Source organism: Antechinus flavipes, chromosome 4 (genome assembly GCF_016432865.1).
Source record: "Antechinus flavipes isolate AdamAnt ecotype Samford, QLD, Australia chromosome 4, AdamAnt_v2, whole genome shotgun sequence".
Classification (NCBI taxonomy): Eukaryota; Metazoa; Chordata; class Mammalia; order Dasyuromorphia; family Dasyuridae; genus Antechinus; species Antechinus flavipes.
In genome coordinates this window covers 340,426,982-340,447,831 of record NC_067401.1, presented here as the reverse complement: position 1 = coordinate 340,447,831, position 20,850 = coordinate 340,426,982, and the positions used below count along the sequence as shown (strand labels likewise).

At 33.0% G+C, this 20,850-nt stretch overlaps 1 protein-coding gene across 3 annotated transcripts in view; it reads right to left on the bottom strand.

Moving 5' to 3' along the window:
* The window catches only part of ESR1 (estrogen receptor 1), a 532,517-nt gene that overhangs the window by 106,760 nt on the left and 404,907 nt on the right, over positions 1–20,850 (bottom strand). For all 3 annotated transcript variants that reach the window (XM_051997959.1, XM_051997958.1, XM_051997957.1), the window contains one exon: positions 19,650–19,788. In XM_051997959.1, coding sequence (XP_051853919.1) covers positions 19,650–19,788 — 139 coding nt within the window. The remainder of the gene's footprint in view (positions 1–19,649; positions 19,789–20,850) is intronic.

Here is a 20,850-nt window from a genome sequence, read left to right as displayed (position 1 = left end):
TAGCAGACTGGATTAAAAGCTAAAATCCTACAATATGTTGTTTACAAGAAACACATTTAAAGAAGAGCAATATATTCAGAGTAAAGCTAGAAGGCTGGAGCACAATCTATTATGCTTCAAGTGAAGTAAAAAAAAGCAGGGGTAGCCATCCTGATCTCAGATCAAGCAAAAGCAAAAATTGATCTAATTAAAAGAGATAAGGAAGGAAACTATATCTTGCTAAAGGGTACCATAGATAATAAAGCAATATCACTATTAAACATATATACATCAAGTGGTATAGCATCTAAATTCATAAAGGAAGTTAACAGAATTACAAGAAGAAATAGACAGCAAAACTATAATAGTGGGAGATCTCAAACTTGCTCTCTCAGAACTAGATAAATCAAACTACAAAATAAATAAGAAAGAAGTTAAAGGGGTAAATAGAATAATAGAAAAACTAGATATGATCAATCTTTGGAGAAAATTAAGTAGAGACAGAAAGGAGTACACTTTCTCCTCAACAGTTCATGGAACCTATACAAAACTTGACCATTTATTAGGACATAAAAACCTCAAAATCAAAAGCAGAAAGGCAGAAATAGTAAATGCATTTTTTCAGATCATGATGCAATAAAAATTACATTCAATAAAAAGTGAGGGGAAAATAGACCAAAAATAATTGGAAACTGAATAATCTCACACTAAAAAATGATTGGGTGAAACAGCAAATCATAGACGTAATTAACAACTTCACCCAAGAAAATGACAATAATGAGATGTCATACCAAAATGTGTGGGATGCAGCCAAAGTGGTAATAAAGGGAAATTATATATCTCTACAGACCTACTTGCATAAAATAGAGAAAGAGAAGGTCAATGAATTGGGCTTGAAACTAAAAAGGCTAGAAAAAGAACAAACTAAAAACCCCAAATCAAATACCAAACTTGAAATTCTAAAAATAAAAAGAGAGATCAATAAAACTGAAACTAAAAAAACCTATTGAATTAATAAATAAAACTAAAAGTTGGTTTTATGAAAAAAACAAAAAACAAAATACATAAAGCTTTAATTAATTTGATTAGAAAAAGGAAAGAGGAAAATCAAATTGTTAGTCTTAAAAATGAAAAGGGAGAACTATCCACCAATTGGTGGATAGTTCTCCCTTTTCATTTTTAAGACTAACAATTTGATTTTCCTCTTTCCTTTTTCTAATCAAATTAATTATCAGCAATTATCAGGAGTTACTTTGCCCAACTTTATGCCAATAAATTTGACAACCTAAATGAAATGGAGGAATACCTACAAAAATATAGATAGCCCAGATTAACATAGGAAGAAGTAAATTGCTTAAATAGTTCCATTTCAGAAAAAGAAATAGAACAAGCTATTAATCAACTCCCTAAGAAAAAATCCCCAGTACCAGATGGATTTACATGTGAATTCTACCAAACATTTAAAGAAGAATTATCTTCAATTCTATATAAACTGTTTGAAAAAATAGGGAATGAAGAAGTCCTACCAAATTTCTTTTCTGACACAGACATGGTACTGATACCTAAACTAGGTAGGACAAAAACAGAGAAAGAAAATTACAGACTGATCTCCCTAATGAATATTGATGCAAAAACCTTAAATAAAATATAAGCAATGAGATTACAGATAATCATCCCCAGGATAATGCACTATGACCAAGTAGGATTTATACCAGGAATGCAGAGCTGGTTCAATATTAGGAAAACTATCAACATAATTTACTATAACAATAACTAAATTAACAAAAATCATATGATCATCTCAATAAATGCAGAAAAAGCATTTGATAAAAACCATTACCCATTCTTATTAAAAGCACTAGAGAGTATAGGAATAAATGGACTTTTCTTTAACATAGTCAGTAGCATCTATTTAAAACCATCAGCAAGCATCATATGTAATGAGAATAAACTAGAACCATTCCCAATAAGATCAGGAATTGTTGTACACTATCAACATTGCTATTCAATATTGCATTAGCAACATTAGCTTCAGCAAGAAGAGAAGAAAAGGAGATTAAAGGAATTAGAGTAGGTAATGAGAACAACAAATTATCACTTTTGCAGATGATATGATGGTATATTTAGAGAAGTCCAAAGAATCAATTAAAAAGCTATTAGAAATAATTCACAACTTTAGCAAAGTTGCAGGATACAAAATAAATCCACATAAATCATCAGCATTCTTATATATCACTAACAAAATCCAACAGCTAGAGATTCAAAGAGAAATTCCATTTAAAATAATTGTTGATGATATAAAATATTTGGGAATTTATCTGCCAAGGGAAAGTCAGGAACTATATAAGCAAAACTACAAAACACTTTCCACACAAATAAAGACAGATCAAAGCAATTGGGAAACTATCAAGTGCTCGTGGATAGGTCAAGTGAATATAATAAATATGACAATACTCTCTAAACTAATCTATTCATTTAGTACTATACCAATCAAACTCCCCAAAAGCTATTTTGACCTAGGAAAATAACAACAAAATTCACCTGGAAAAACAAAAGATCAAGAATTTCAAAAGAATTAATGAAAAGCAAAGCAAATGAAGGTGACTAGATGTACCAGATCTAAACCTATATTATAAAGCACTGATCATCAAAACCATTTGGTACTGGCTAAGAAATAAAGAAATTGATCATTGGAATAGATTAGGTTCACAGAACAAAATAGCCTATGATTATAACAATCTAGTATTTGACAAACCCAAAGGTCCTACCTTTTGGGATAAGAATTCACTACTTAACAAAAACTGCTAGGAAAAATTGGAATCTAGTAGGGCAGAAAGTGGTCATAGATCCACACCTAACACTATATACCAAGATAAGGTCAAAATGGGTTCATGATCTAGACATAAAGAATAATACTACAAACAAACTAGAAGAACATAGGATAGTTTACCTCTCAGATTTGTAGAGGAGGAAAGCATTTGTGATCAAAGAAGAACTAGAGATCATTATTGATCATAACATAATTTTGATTATATTAAGTTTTAAAAAAATTGTAGAAATAAAAACTTTTTAACTTAACAGAATCAAAATTATGTGTTTTTTGTACAAACAAATTTTGTTCAAACAAAAGGAATGCAGGCAAGATTAGAAGGGAAGCAATAAACTGGGGAAACACTTTTACATCCAAAGGATCTGATAAAGACCTTATTTCCAAAATATATAGAGAATTGACTCAAATTTATAATAGTTCAAGTTATTCTCCAATTGATAAATGGTCAAAGGATATGAAAAGACAATTTTAAGATGAAGAAATTGAAACTATTTATAGCCACATGAAAAGGTGCTCCAAATTACTATTGATCAGAGAAATGCAAATTAAGACAACTCTGAGATATCATTACACACTTATCAGATTGGCTAAGATGACAGGAAAAGATAATGGTAAATGTTGGAGGGGATATGGAAAAATTGGGACACTGACACATTGTTGTTGGGACTGTGAATGGATCCAACCATTCTGGAGAGCAATTTGGAACTATGTTCAAAAAGTTATCAAACTGTGCATAAACTTTGATCCAGCAGTGTTCCTACTGGTATTATATCCCAAAAAGATACTAAAGGAGGGAAAGGGACCCACACGTGCAAAAATGTTTGTGGTAGCCCTCTTTGTAGTGGCAAGAAACTGGAAACTGAGTGGATACCCATCAATTGGAGCATGGCTGAATAAATTATGGTATACAAATGCTATGGAATACTATTGTTCTGTAAGAAATGACCAGCAGGGTGATGTCAGAGAGGCTTGAAGAGACCTACATGAACTGATGCTAAATGAAATGAACAGAACCAGTAGATCATTATACATGGCAAAAACAAGACTATATGATGATCAATTTCTGATGAATGTGGCTCTCTTCAGCTTTGAGATGATTCAAACCAGTTCCCCTTGTGCAGTGATGAAGAAAGCATTCTACATCCAGAGAGAGAACTATGAGAATAGTGTGTGGATCACAACATAGCATTCTCATTCTCTCTGTTATTAATTGCTTGCATTTTGTTTTCTTTCTCAGTTTTTCTTTTTCTTCCTTCTTCATCTGATTTTTCTTGTGCAACAAAATAAATTTATAAATATGTATACATATATTAGATCTAATGTATATTTCAACATATTTAACATGTTTTGGACTACTTGTCAGGTAGGGGAGGATGTGGGTGGAAGAAGGAGAAAATTTGGAAGAAAAAATTCTGCAAAGGTCAATGTTGTAAAAATTACCCATGCAAAATCTTTGTAAATAAAACTTTAATAAACATAAATAAATAAAAAATGAATGTTGAAACCTATCTTTACATATAATTGGGAAAATAAAATATTGAGATTAAAAATAAATAAATCTCCAAAAAAATTAAAAAGAAAGAAAAACTAAACTCAAAAATCCATATTAACTTAAAAGATAGTAAAGTTAAGTTGAATTTTGAAAACATACATTGCTCTTCATACCACTAGTTCTAAAAGTTTGTCTATGGACACAGCAAATTGTTTTCTAATTCTGAAAGTATTTATCAAAATGCTAATACTCATCAAATAAGATATCATTAACTTGAGAAGCATGAAAGTACAACAGATAAAAATTCTTGTTTGGAGTAAGAAAATTCCACATCTGACACATACTGGATATGGGCATTAAATTTTTCTGGGCTCTGAGCAGCTGTCTAAGACAAAGATTGGCAAAGTTTTGATATGAAAGGCCACAAAGTAAAAATTTTTAACTTTTCAAGTTGAGGCAAAAATCAAGGATAATATGTAGGCATTTACATAACAAGAGATAAAAAAAGTTTCCACCATATTTTTATTGAAGAAGTTGAAAATATTTAATAAAATCAAGTATATTTTTGGTAATACAAATCTACAAATGAGGAGAATTGAATTTTTTGGAAGGAATATCACTTTGCTAAATTAGAGTTCAAAATTATTATTCCCTAATTTCAAAATCAATTTTAAATACTCATTTTGTTAATGATGGTATATAAATTAAATTTTAAGTATTTTGTTATGTATTTGTTTATGTTTGAGAATGTCTTTTCACAGAGTAAGTACTACCTAATATGGATATAAATCTATAAGCAGATAATTTTAATTGCACCAAAAGGCTAATAGTTTTAAACAAGTTTATTTTCTCTGTAACATTTCTTCAGCTGCTGCAATCAAACACGATTTAATTAATTCATCTTTGGTAAGGTTTTCCCTACTTGGCTAACAAATAAACCACTTGGAAACTTACTTTGATTTCAGTCTTTTTTCAATTAATATTTTTATCAAGAAATTCTTCTGTGATGAGACATTCTATTTTTAATTTTCTAATTTTTCTGACAATTGTTTTCTTGTGAGTTGGGAAAATTGTGATGAGTGCTTAGCCTGGTAATGTTGACATATATCTTTTAGCACAGATCTGGTGTCATTGCATAATAAACTATTTTTATTGCCATCAAATTGAAATGCTGTCCAGTTCAGTGTCTCTTTGATTTTTAAGCAGCAGTTGATAACATTGGTGATTTCATGCCATATAATTGAAACAAACAAGTTGGGGCAGAACTGTGGTCCTTCTGGGATAATTAAAGAAGATCCAAAGAAAAATAGCAGGGATGAAATTTATACCTACAAGCTAGTTTCTCTGAAGCAGAAAGTATCAAGCCCTTGGAATAGGTTAGTTAAGAAGTGGACCTTGCCCCAGCCACAGGAATTTTCACCTCCCAAATAGTTTGGATAGTTGGGTTCTATGTGGGGAAGATTAAGGGAACAGCTCTATTGATAAGGAACACCAGACCCAGTGAGTGCAGAAGCAATGGGGCAAGGATGCTGCTGGCTGGGAACACTTACAGGAAGGTAGAGATATTGTTTTCAGGTTCCAAACCAGAGAGGAGAATTAAAAGAGGATCAGAGGCTAGAGGAACCATTCCTTTTACCATAGAACTAGAAATGATTACACTAATAATCTGTTACAAGATGAGCAGGCAGAGGAGAATGAACCCAACCATAGAAAGTTACTTTGGGAATAGGAAAGACTAGAATTCATCTTCAGATGAGGATACTGAAATTTAAAACAAAAATCTCTTCTACCCTAAAGAATAATATCATATCCCAAAGAAATACTAAAGAAAGGAAAGGGACCTGTATGTGCCAAAATGTTTGTAGCAGCCCTATTTGTAGTGGCTAGAAACTGAAAAATGAATGGATGCCCATCAATTGGAGAATGGCCGGGTAAATTGTGGTATATGAATGTTATGGAATATTATTGTTCTGTAAGAAATGACCAGCAGGATGAATACAGAGAGGACTGGTGAGACTTACATGAACTGATGCTAAGTGAAATGAGCAGAACCAGGAGATCATTATACACTTCGACAACGATATTATATGAGGACATATTTTGATGGAAGTGGATTTCTTTGACAAAGAGACCTAACTGAGTTTCAATTGACAAATGACGGACAAAAGCAGCTACACCCAAAGAAAGAACACTGGGAAACGAATGTGAACTATCTGCATTTTTGTTTTTCTTCCCGGGTTATTTATACCTTCTGAATCCAATTCTCCCTATGCAACAAGAGAACTGTTCAGTTCTGCAAACATATATTGTATCTAGGATATACTGCAACATATCCGACATATAAAGGACTGCTTGCCATCTGGGGGGGGGGGTGGAGGGAGGGAGGGGAAAAAAAATCGGAACAGAAACGAATGAAAGGGATAATGTTGTAAAAAAAAATTACCCTGGCATGGATTCTGTCAATATAAAGTAATTATTAAATTTTAAAAAAAAAGAATAATATCAAATTTTACTTACTCAAAAAGAATTCAGAGAAGAACTTTAGACTTTAAAAATCAAATGAGTAAGATTGAAGAAAAATTAAAAAGTAACAATAAATAAATAAGAACAATCCTAGAGAAACAAGATCATATAAAGAAAGTCAACCAACTAGAAAAGGAAAGCCAGAACCTTAAGGAATAAAATGACTCCTTAAAAAATAGAATTAAGCAAAGGGAAGCCAGTGAAGTTATGAGACCGAGAAATAATAAAACACAATATAAAGAATGAAAAAGCAGAAAAGATTGTGAGATGTCTCATAATAAAAATAACAGCTCTAGAGAACATATGTAAAAGAGAAAATATAATAATTGTACTAGCTGAAAGTTATGATCAAAAGAAGAAGAATCTTAATATAATAATACAAGAAATATTTAAAGAAAGATTTCCTAAAGTGTTAGAACAAGAGAGAAAATCAGAAATAGAAAAAAATCTATTGACTACTACTTGAATGAGCTTCTACAAGGAAATCCTACAGGAACATCATAGCTAAATTCCCAAATACCCAGACCAAGGAAATCACATCATGAGCAATAGGGGGAAAATTCAAATACAACAGAGCCACACAAGATCTTGCAACAGCTATATTAAAAGATTGCAGGTCTCAAAACACTATATATTAAAAAGCAAAAGAACTAGAGTTGCAGCTGAAAATATCATATCCCAAAAAATTAAGCATAATACTGAGTGAAAAAAAGAACATTCAATGAATTGTCAGACTTTCAGGATTTTGTTGTAAAAAAGACTTGAACTTAGCAGAAAACTTGACATATAAAACCCAAGAAAAATATTGGGCAAACATCAAAAATTAATTTCAAGGTACTCAGTAAGGACAAACTGTTTCTGCTTTATACATGGAAATGTAGACTACATGTCTAGATTATCTTTAGTAAGTGGGTAACTTGACAGAAAGATAATGTGATTCTAAAAAGCAAAACCATATAGGGAAAGATAAAAGAGTAATTAGGTTATAAAAATGAGGTGTGAGAGCAAGAATCAACACAGGGGGATTAAATGGGGGAGAAGAACTGATCATTCTGAAATTAAATTATATGTTAATCATATTAATCAATGTTTTTAGATTATTTGAAATAATAATATGGTTTAAGGTTCAAATATTGCTGTGGTATAGGAATTAATGAATTGGGGGGTTCAGAAAAATATGAAAAGATTTGGACCTCAAAAAGATAGTGTTAATCTACCTTCAAAAAAAGTATACAAATACATCCTTATATAGATGTATATGGATGTTTATGTGTGTAAATATATACATATATACATACATATGTGTATGTATATTATATCTATGTGTATAATTATAGCTATCCATATATATATGTATGTGGATATATGTGTATATATGTATATATATATATATATATACATACAAATGTGTATATACATTTACATATCAATGTAACTATAAGTTGCTTGGAGGAGGTGAAGGGAAAGGGGGGAGAAGAAAACTTGCAAGGAAGCAAAGAAAGATGTACACTTCTGAATATAATGTGTAGTATTTATTTATATGCTTTCTTGAAATTAAAATTTATTGTTACATATTTTGAATCCTCTATTATGTTCTGCTCTGCAAACTACAGTATTTTTTCTTTTTCTATTTTGTATTTAAGTTTTAAATTAAATACATTTAAAAATTTTTGTTTTCTACTTGGCCATCCCTAGTCCACTCCATGCCATGTTTCCACTTTATAATGAGTCCTTTTGTACTTCAGAAACTACCTTTGGATGAAATTCAAGATAAACTTGCCTCATAAAAAATTCAACTGTCAAGTAAATAATTTTATAGGGAGGTATTATTATATAACTAAATTAACAGAATAATCCTTGGCATTTTCCACCTTAAATTTCCATAAATAGATTCTTTTGAATTTTTCATAGAAATGGATTAAAAAAAAAACTCATTCCATATCCCCTTCAAATATCTCAGGTATGGGGTCCCAATTGGTAAAAGTTATAATTTGGATTTCAGGGGTATGGGGTCTTGATTAGTGAAAGACATAAGCAGGGTATGAAAGACATTACAAAGACACCGTGTCCAGCAATTAACTTTGGTGTGTGTCTGGGAACTTACTCAAACCAACTAGCACACAGCCTCGAGTGTCTGAACATCTAACCACTGCCATTGGCCTTGAACCCAAGTCCTGAGAATCAAGTCAGTTCCCAAGCAAGAAATCAAAACATTAAACCACACTAATGTATGCATCATGCTCTATAGCTCCTCCTCCCTTTGATTTCTGTAATGACCATGGGACTTTGGGAGGGGTTGCTTTCTGGGATTCTACTGAATAGTCCTATGGCAGGAATCAGAGATCCATTGAATCATCTGGCAGCTACCCCAGATATCCTCCTATGTATGTAACCTATATCATTATTAAAAGACTTTGATAATCATGATACATGACTCTTTCTTTGTTATCAATCTTGCCCTTTGATTGGGAGGAGGATCAAAGTTCTCTTGCTTAGGGAACTCTGAACCCTATATCAGGGAAGTTTAGTAGCAACCAGACAATGAGATGATTTCCTCATTGGAAAAACATATGCTACATTCAATAGAAAGGAACAATTCCCCATGAGCATGGATTTAAACAATATTAAATGAGCACTTTCCTTTGGAACACCCTTTCAGAATTCTATGGTTTTAATTTGCCAAGATGTATCTACTAAATTTATTTTTAAATTTTATTAGTGTCTTTTTTAAACACCATAATTTTTGCAGAAAAACTCCCTGTACCCATGACTTACCAATACTCAATGAAACTTTCTGTATAAAAAAGAAGAAAAGAAAAGAAGTTAAGTCAAACTAACTGACCCCAGAAAATACATCTGATAGTTTGGGCAATATTCTCCACCTAGAATCTCTTGTTTCTCCAATAAAAGGAATGTTTTTTTCATTTCTTGTCCAGAAGCAATATTGGTTATTATAATTATAAAGAATTCATTTTAGTGTTGATTTGTGTTTATATCATTGTAACCATGTATATTGTTTTGCTGGTTCTGCATCAGTTTAGAAATTCTTTCCATGTTTCTCTGAATTTCTTATATTCAGCATTTCTTATGACTGAAGAGTATCCCATTATATTCATGTTAGCACAGTGACTAGTCCATTGCAATGCCAATTAAATTCTTATTACATGATTGATGGTTTTAGCCATTATATATTCATAAAGCATACTTTGTATCTTGAATTTTGCTACAGCAAAAACTATCATTATATGTATTTTGAAGCACACAGGACTTTTTTTTTTGTTTTTGACCTCTTGGAAAGATGTAATCAGAAGTGAGATTTCTGAGTTTTTCTTTCAAGTTGCTGCCAGGGATCTAGCTACTGCAGCTCCCCACTCTGCAATGATCCTACTAAGAAAAAGTCAGCATTTAATCTAAGAAGAGGAAGATGTTGTCGCTCATAACATAAAGATAATTAAAGCAATTGTAGATATTTTTGAACTGCCTATTATTTCTTCTGCAGTGGAGAAAAGAATTGATATAATTAATTCATTAAAGCTTTACAAGATTAATATTGTCCTTTCTATTTATGCAGAGTCTAAGAGGAAACAAATCAGTAATACCAGAGTAGGAGTGAGGATTCCATTCCAGACCACAGGACCACACAACCATGATGCTAAAAGACAATTTTAACTTGTAGCAGGCAAAGCAAATAAACATATCCCCTTCATTTCATTCAAACCAACCTTCCATCCCCTCATAAAAATAAGGAATTGTGGTAATGGGGAAATGGCTATTCAAGAAGAGCTCTTAATATAACCAGTGTTTTAAAGTGTAGAATCTTCTTTTTGCTAATCCAGTGTGCATGCTAAGTTTTCTGATGATTTCCCTGTGGTACTGGTGAACCAAATGTTCTTTCTTTTATAATTACATATTTTAGAAACTTTTTAAGAGACAAATTAAAAGCAATACTTTAGGGGCAAAGGTCATTTCCAATATATAAATGCTGAGTATGAAGCAGGTCAAAGTCTTCAAACAGAACTTCTCTCTCTTGCCAGAAAATAAGAGAAAAAGATAAAATAAAAATGGACAATGCAGAATAAATTTGATAAATCATCATATAACAGTATCCAAAAGGAACAGATGCTTATCTAAATCAGCATAGAGTGAATATCACCTTGAAAAATTCATGAAGTGAAATGTAGATGCATCCCAACTAACTTCGCTCATTGTTTTCAGGAAAACATGATATTAGACAAAATAACACTACAGGAAAGTCCAATAGAACAGAGTTGAAGGAAACCAGCTGGAAAGGCAGAAGGCATTAAACTGAATTCAGCAGAGTAACTCAAGGGTAAGCACTGAGAAGGCCGTCAAGGCTGAACTGGATTTAGAGGGCAGGGAAGCTGGGACTGGAGATGGGAACAAAGAGAACTGGATTGAGTGTCTCTTCCTTTGAAGTTACAGTGAGGAATATGAAATGTTCTAGTAGAGTTATAATGTTTTAAAGACCATATTTTGAAAAACAATGGTCAAGGAAGAATTATATTGGTTCAATTTATATAGAAGGAATGCCCACTTTTCTTGATTGTTAGATATAAAATAAATGACTGTACTAATATTACCTAGTGGGGAGATGGCTATTCAAAACAGGTAAAATAGAGATGGTTTGGTGGGAGAGGGGGATTTAGTTGTCTTTGGGTAGTGTGCTAATTCATATACATTAAGTTGTTCTTCAGAATTTGCTTTTTTATTTAGTCTATATTTTAGCTAGATCAATTTAATTAATGTTTCATTGATATACAGGAAATGATGAATGTAGAAATAATATAATATATTAAAATATAAGAAAAGTCAAATTAATATCCTATACAAAATTGATTCTTCAGTTGGAATAATGACTTTTATTCTTTATGAGCTTTGTGTCAAGTGTGCAATGGTTTGAAATTTAGAATTTTTTTCAAGAAAACTCTTGACTTTAAAAAAATGAATTATCCTTTTCCAAATATCTATTTGGCATCAAACAGGAGACTCATTTGATTCTTATTCAAATTTACTTTTCCTGAAAGTCCTATAGTAATTTATGTCATGATTAACTCATCGATGACTTCAATTGTGCCTATTTCTACCATTATCTTGTTCCTTTACAAGCTTGTTTCCTATTTACTGAACAGAGCAGGCAAAATAGAATGGAGGAAAAGACACACAAGATACTGTGGGAAACAGGAGTACATTTAAAGGACATTTGCAATAAACTTTCTTCAATTGCACATACTTTCAATTTTAGAAAATGTCATAGCATGTAGATATTTGTTTTGCACTATTTGTACTATTCAGGCATTAAAGTGAAAGTGTGAACCTCCTGTACCCCCCTCCTAAAATGTGACTCTTCTTATTCCTGAAGAAGAATGCCCTTCTCTGCTTGAGAGGCAGTGTGGACTTGATGGAAGTGGAAAAACCTGTCTCCTCATTTATATCAATAAGGGAAGAGTCATATACTAAGAGACTTTGAGACAGGATTTACATCCCATTGCATGATATTACACAAAAAGGTTTAATTTGCACACACAAAGAGACATTGTTTCAAAACTTACTAGGATCATACCTTGTCCTAAATCATATGGCCAGACAATAAATCCAATTGAAATGATAATTCAATCAATTATCAAATATGTTTCCAGGACAGTATTGTGAAGAAAGCAAAAATATAATCCTGCTGAGAGTGTAAACCATTAGAACTTGTGAGGTCCTTTTCCCTACTGCCTATAAAATCACATATAAACATTGGTTTGCTATTAAAGAACATTTATAACCTGTCCCCAAGCTCTCTTTTGAGATGTTTAAAAACATGATTTCTCTTACTTTGCTTATTAGCTATTTTTTGGTTTAGGGGGGTGTTTTTGTTTGTTTGTTTGTTTCTAAAAGAGGATATTCATTCTATTACTTATGTCTGGACCTTTGCCTTGGCTCTTCATTATGTCTGAAATTCACATCTTTCTCACTCCAACTTTCAAAAATTTGTTGTTTCCTTAAAGTTCCAGTTCCAACCAGCTTTTACAGGAACTGTTTCCTCAACTTCCCTTCATTCCTTAGCTCTATTCTCAATTATTCATATTTATGTATGTATCTATGTGTATGTGTATATATATGTGCATATACTTACATAAATGCACAGATAGATGATAGATAGATATTTATAGCACGTATCTAGCTGTCATTCTGAATTCCTTACTTACTCTCACTTTACATATCTAATCTATTACCAAATCCTGTTGTTTCTACCTTTGTAGCATGTTCCTACACTAGGATTACAACCCTAGTGCAGATTCTCATCACCTTGCTTCTATACTAACAAAGACCAGGAATATTGTACTTTTGTCATTATTTTGCCAGCTGCCTAGCCAGCTAGGCTAGGGCCTAGCACATAGTAAAAGCTTAATAAATGCTTATTAAAAGCTTAATAATAAAGGATATATATATATCCTTTGACTCTTCTGCTGTAAACCTGAAAAATAATCTACCTGTGTTTCTTTTACATTTTACGAAAAGAATGTTAATCATATCAGGGATTGAAAATTTAATGAAATGAGGTGTTACTGAAGAATTCTATCATTTGAATATTTTTCTTTTTAATGCCTCAGGAAACATTCCTCTGAAAAAGGCAAACTTTAAATAAAACTGCTCATATTTCTAGAAAAAGCATATCATTTTCCAGTTAAAAATGAATTTGTTATCAGAAAAAAGAATATTATTTGGAAGGGCAGAAGAAATGCTCTCTTGGCTACAACAACCTGTTTTTCTCCTATGGCAGAAACTTATTACTGTTCCATTCTTATGAGTAAAAGAGGTCTCTGTTGTCCAAGATTATTTCCTGCAGACAAAGCCCAGGAACTTGCCTCATGATGGAGAGAGGGCTGTGGAAAGAGCTACATTAACAACATTCTGGCCAGGGACTGTGGTGGAGAGAACATTCTGCTTGTCAAGTGGGGCTCTGCTTTTTGATTGGAGGAACAGTGTTTCCTCTGAGAGTAAAGGGAAGGCTAGAGAGAGGCTTCATCTCTATTGGGCAATCCACAAATATTTCTCACAATTTGTTAGTATCAATGGTGCCAGCAATGCAAAATGAGACAGTCCCTTGGAAACTGGATGTTCTTACTGAACAGGCAATTTAGATGGTTTCCTCAAAAATGGCATTTGCCTTCCAGCCTCCATAAATTTTATTTCTGCAGCAGCTATGAGATCCCACAAGAAAAGAGACATCATGAACACTTTTGCTTCTGTTTCTTCCTATATTTTTCCATCATGAGCATTCAGGCAAGTTGGAGTGAGGAGACGCATTCCTACACTATGCAGAAAAAAATATTTTGTGTTTTCTGGTGCCAAAGTACACCACATGATTAAGGGATAGTATTAAGAGGTAGGGTGAATAGGGATTTTACTGACTCAAAATTATTTTTCTCCTTTTCCTGATTAATTTTACATGGATTCTTTTTCTCTTGTACTTTCTTCATATTAACACGTCTACATATAGAGTAGAAACCATTATATTTAACTGTAATTGACTGGATGTCAAAACTTTTTGATGATTCAAGGAGGTATATAGGCCCCATTCATATTCAAGTCTGATTATTTAAAACAATTAAAAAGTCTTTTAATCTAGCCAAAACACCAGAACAAAATAGGATGGTTTCAATTTTACTCTTACATACAACTACAAATACATACATAAAAATGAATGTGGTCCTTAATTTATAGTTCTGCATTACATGCACATACACACACACACATACACACACACACACACACATACACCCATTCCTTGGTTTTCAAAGAATATATGGATATGCTAAATGTTTATTGTTATAGGATGTAAGGAAGGCCTAAGAATTATGAAGAAACCATGCATAACCAAAAACAAAAACAGGGAAACCCATTGTATGCAATTATACTATAGAATATTCACCAAGAAAGTTAGTGTAGTTCAATTGAATGCCTAATGATTTTGGAATTGAAGATCCCAGGTTTGAATCTTGCCTCTGTCAAGATTATATGTAATGCCTTGATTGTTATTTTATCTTTCTTGGTCTCATTTCATCTACAAAATGAAAAGATTCTACAGAACTGAGATAGGACAAATTTCATCCCTCTTCCATGTCATTACCCTTCCAAAATTTGAAGGTTATTCATGTCCCTACTACCTTCATTTTGAGCTTAAAGTTCATTAAAATGGAGAGATTGGACTAGTTGGCCTCCAAAGTCCCTTCTTGAACCAAATCTATAATCCTATAAGTAGGCATTATAGACTATATCAGATAAGAACTTTAATGAGCACAAAAAAAGAAAAAAAATGTTAATTACCTACAAATCTATTGATCATACAACAAATATTTATGATTACTATGTGCTTGGTGCCAGGCTAGGTACTTCATAAGCCTTGTCCTCAAGAAACTTGAATTTAATACTATATTTATATGTGCTGTATATATCTCTGATGCTATATTGTCTATATCATTAAAACTCATTAGTCAATGTTCTCATTTCAGTGATTCCAAGCTGATATGAGAGAGTAAACTCTTTCCTCCCTTGGCTTTTTAATAAGCAACTGATACTGTATGTAATAGGAAATTAAAAGGAAGTCGAAACAGCAAACAACTCCAAAGGAAATTCTATTTGCTTCTGAAGAAAAACATTTTACTTCAATTCAGTCCAACAGGAATTTGATATGCAATTATATATGCAAGACACCATGCTTGTTACAGTGGATACAAGAACAAAATAATAAACTATTTTTTTGTCTTCAAGGGAATCAAATTCTTTGAGATAGCAGTTTCTATAAGGAATGCAAACCTGGTTAAGAGTACCAAAGTTTCCATCTGCCTCCCACATTTCTTCATTCCTAAACAATTGTAAGGCTTCCTAATAAAAGGAAGTGATATCTGTATTCAGCTTCAGTGTTCAAAGCGGCATCCCAGCCTAGAACAGTTGAAAAATCCTTGGTTTCATAACAAACATGGTGGGAGTTTCAAAGCAGGACATCTGCATAGCATTTCCCTTAAAATAAAGAAGCAAGGGAATACCATGGGATTTCAAAGCAACTAAGTTTACAAATATTTTTGGAGGAAAGGCAGAAAACTGAGCATAATATCCAATTTCTAGTTCACTAATATACTTCAGCCTGAGTAAAACTGAAGCCTTTAACCCTAATATGGTAGAAAGGACATGATCTCCTTATCAAACCAGATACTCAGAATAAAAAAAGATAGAGAACAAATAGGTCTAACTCAGCATCATTCTATAGAAAATAGGTTCTACTTATGCTCAGACCTGTGATTTCATTGTTATCAAGTACCACAAATAAACTTTTTCTACTAATGCAGATTGGAAAGAGTTGCTTAGTCTCATACAGCCATTTTGAATGCAGGTCTTCCTGATTCAAACTATAGGTCCCTATCCATTATGGCATATTTCCTGTCAGATTCCTGGCAAGATTCAGCTTCCTGAGTTCAAATCTAACCTCAGACATTTATTAGCTGTGTGACCCTGGACAAGTCACATAACCTTGATTGCCTCAGATTCCTCACTGGCGAAATGAGCTGGGGAGGAAAACACCAAGTAGTTCAGTGTCTTTGCCAAGACTATCTCAGATGGAGACACAAAGGATTAGACATGACTCAAATGACTCAACAACAACAACAAATAGTATGAGTCAGACAAGTTAGGATTGAAATATATATCCACACAATAGCCCTTGTTTTGCATCTATTTTATATGCTTTCAGCATATATATATATATATATATATATATATATGTCTTATTCTGTACTCCTTTCTTCCTTATTTATGCAGAGATAATGAATTTGATGAATTAAGAAAATGTCAGATTTGTATGAAATGATAGAAAGCAGAACTAAGAAAGTTAGAAGTAAAATGACCAGAATAGTATAAAGGAAAGTATTTTTTAAAGCAAGTTGAGATTTAAGTAATTAACAAAAACAGTGAAGGTTTTGTGAAGAGATAATGAAATACAATTGCTTCTTTATGGAAGGGAAGTAGGGGACTACTAAAACATGATATTATAGAAGTTGTCAGATGTTTCTGAGTCAGATAAGTTTGGTCAATAGTTTTTCTTTCATACGTGAATGAGTTTAATCTGGGAAGGAAACACTGATATAAAAACAAAAGACATTAATAAAATGAATTTTAAAATAAAAAAGACATACAGAAAACAGAAGCAAGCTTATGTAGTGGAATGTGTATACAAACCAGTGGTATGGAATTACAAGAATAACATAAAGACCACTTAACCTAAAAATGAGCTGGGGTTGCATGGGAAACTAAGGAAAATGGAAAAAAAAAGTCTTCTTTTTTGTTTTCTTTTGTTTAGCAATGTTTAGGGGGGAAGAAGAATGAAAATAAGGAGAGAGCCACTGATTGTATAGGATAAAAACAACTGATAATGGAGGGAAGACTGAGTTGCTCATTTCTCATTTAGTTTTTGTTTTCTATGTCCAAGACATAGAATGTCCTTAAATGACCTTAAATTCTAGACCTTAGACCTTAATGACTTTAAATGACCTTAAAACTAGAAAGGATTAGACAAAAATTGTCAATACTGAACTGATATTCAAGTTAAGTAAGAAAACAGGAAGGGAGAACTTAGCTATCCTTATTCAGTTGAAGTGACCTAGACCAGATGAAATACAGCCTATGGTACTAAATGAACTGTTAGATATATTTGCTAAGTTGGTGATATGAAAATGATCACAAAGAAAAGAATGTTCCTGTAGAATTAGCAAAAAATAAATGAAACCATCTTCAAAAAGGGAGAGCATAGAGACTGAAAATCATATGCTAGTGAGTTTGCCTTTTTTCCCATGAAGATTCTAAAATGTGTTGTTAATGTGCTAGAAATATAAATCAACGATCACAAAGAACCAGCATGACTTAATTAAGAATATGTCTTCTGGGATTGAACTGAGCCCTTTTTTGGGGGAATCACTATGATGGCCAATCAGATAATCCTATATAATTAATTCAAATGTTAGCAAACTATGTGGAAAAGATGGAAAGATATGGATTAAACAAACAATAAAAAAAAAATTAAGTGGACACAAAACTGTTTAAATGGCTGATAGCATATCAACTTGGAAGGAGGAGTCAGTCCTTGACATACCTGAGGACATATGCTTAGCCCTATGATGTAGAACATTTTTTCTGAATGATTTGAATAAAGGTATGAATGGGATGTTTGTCACATTTGTAGATGACAAAAAAGTTAGGAAGAATAATATACCTTAAATGATCATCAGGACTCCAAAATCTCAATACACCAGAACATTGTGTCAAATCTAATACAATGGAATTTAAAAGGACAAATATAAGATCTAATATGAACTCATGGGTGTAAAAAAAAGGTTTTTTCATTTAGATTTTTTTTTAAAAAAACAGCTTTATAAGAACAAAATGGAAGAGATATGGGTAGGTAACAATTTTGGGGAAAAAAGAGTTGTGACTTTTAGTGAACTTCAAGTTCAAAAACATAGTGGGTTTATTATCTCCAAATTTTTGGAGGGCAGTGACATAGAAAAGGGATGAAATTTGTTTAATCTTGGTCCCATAGGGTAAAAGAATAGCAATGAATCAAGATTCAAACTTTATTTATGGAAAGGCTTCCTGATAACAAGCTCTTCCTCCCTATAGGACCTTAAGTAAGGGCTAAATGAGCACTCATTTAATAGATCCTTCTGAGATCCTTTTAAACTCTGTAATTCTGTGTTGGTCAGCCTATATGAAGCAAAACATGCAAAAAAAATAATATACAAAAGATATTAGTGGATAATGGATAGAATCCTGGGCCTGGAGTCAGGGAAATTTGATTGAGCTTCAGATCCTTGCTAGCTATGTGATCCTGGGCAAATCACTTAACACTGCTTGCCTTAGTTTCCCTGTTTGAAAATGAGTTAGAAAAGGAAATGGCAAACCACTCTAGTATCTTTGCCAAGAAAAGCACAAAGAGGGCAGAGAAATAATTGTTGCTGTTTAGATATTTTTCAGTTGTGTCTGCTTTTTTGTGATCTCTTTTGTGGTTTTCTGTCAGTGGATAAAGTGAAGATACTTATTTATGGAAGCCTACAACAGAATTTTCCTCAATTCTAACAATATAGTAAGGCTCAGAGCATAGATTGGCTTCAGCTGATAGTCATTCCTTTCTATTTTCTCTCTTCCCCTATACAGGGATTAGGGCAATACTTGGGTCTCAGGGATAAGCTAAGGCAGAAGGACATTCATTTCTAAGGAGTCAGAAAGAGTCAGAAAGGCTATCACTTCTCACCTGTCGTGCATTGCCAGTTCACAGGGACCCTGTTTCTGATTTGGGAGTTTACATTGAGACTCTATACAAATATAATCCTGAATGTTCTAAAAGAAAGAGAGGGATTCACAGAATCTTAGAGCTTCAAGGAACCTCAGAGTCCAACCCTCCAGGAAACAAGAAAGAGAAAACAGAGATTTTAGTGGTTTGGACCTATGAAAAGCTAAAACTTATTTGAATTAAGCAGAAGGTGATTTATCATCTGAATAAGAGACAACATGGCTATGGAGGCAGAAAACCTCACAAAAATATGCTGGCTTAGTGATCAGTATGATTTAGAAATCTGATAGCTTTTCTTAAAAGTCTGTCTTTGGTTATTAGCTTCTTGTATAAACTTGAACAAGCCAAATAGCGTATCAGTTTGCCCGTTTATAAAAGGAACAAAACAACTTAGTAAAGTTTTTTTGGCTTGCTTGCAGTATTCGTGAGCAAAATCTGATGATGAGAAGGAACCAGTGCAAAGCAGCCAGTGTACTCACCTATCCAGCAATAGGTTAGGAGCAAACAGAAGTTTTCCTGGATGTTCCATTGATCTCCAGACAAGGCCAATCATAAGGATCTCTAACCAGGCACATTCTAGAAGATGGACCTGATCATGCAGTGTCAAATCCACAAAACCTAAAATAAAATAAGAGTCAAGAATAAATTTAGTGCTCCAATCATGCCATTAGGGTAGAATACAAGCTCCCAATGGACTGGATGAGATCGCCTCACTTTTTAAATTCATATTCTTAGCACCTAGTACACTAGCACATAGTAGAAAAATAATAAATCTTTTAAATCTCTCTACAACTTTCCCCTAATTTTCTAGTCTTCATACTCCATGTATTGGAGGGAATACACACATATACTCTATAATCAGTAACATCAGCATCCTTAATGTTCTTCTGGGCATTTTCACTAGTTGTCTCACATGACTGAAATGTTCTCCTTCCTCATCTCCATCTCCTACATTCTCTAGCTTTCCTCAAGTTTCAAAGTCTTATCATCTACAAAGAAACTTTCTAACTTCCCTTCTCCCACTTCTCCTTCATTTTCTCTCACTATTCTCTTCTTCCTTCATTTTCAGATCTCAATTTAATTTGGTAAGAATGTATTAAGTATTAGTTAAGCCAGTATACCAGATTAGGCAAAGCACAATAGATATAAAGATAAAACAAAGGAAGGAAGGAAGGAGGAAAATGCATTTGTCGAATCTGATACTAATCGTTTTTTAGTGATGAGAAAAACGTAAGGCAGAAGTTCTTAATCTTTTTTATGTCATGGACCACTTGGGTAGTCTGATGAAGCCTATGGATAACTTCTGAGAATAATGTTTTCAAATGCATAAAATAAAAATACATAGGAATATAAAGGAAACTAATTTTATTGAAATATAAGATAAGCACAGAAGACTTGAAGAAAGCCTGCAGGACTGAAGTTTAACTGGGGTGAATTGCAAACACCTCTGGGTTAGCTCTGCACAAACATCAAGTGAGAAACTGGGTATGGCTGGAATCTCAGAAGGAACCATAGAGATTTTCACCTCCCAGACTGATTGTGGAATCTGGAGTCTGAGTCCAGGAAGACTGAGGGGAACCTCAGTTGGTTAGGAACAGCAGACCCAGCTATGTTGCAGAACCATAGCCCTTGGGGAGAAGAAGCCAGCACACCAGTGAGTGCAGAGGTATTGTGGTGAGA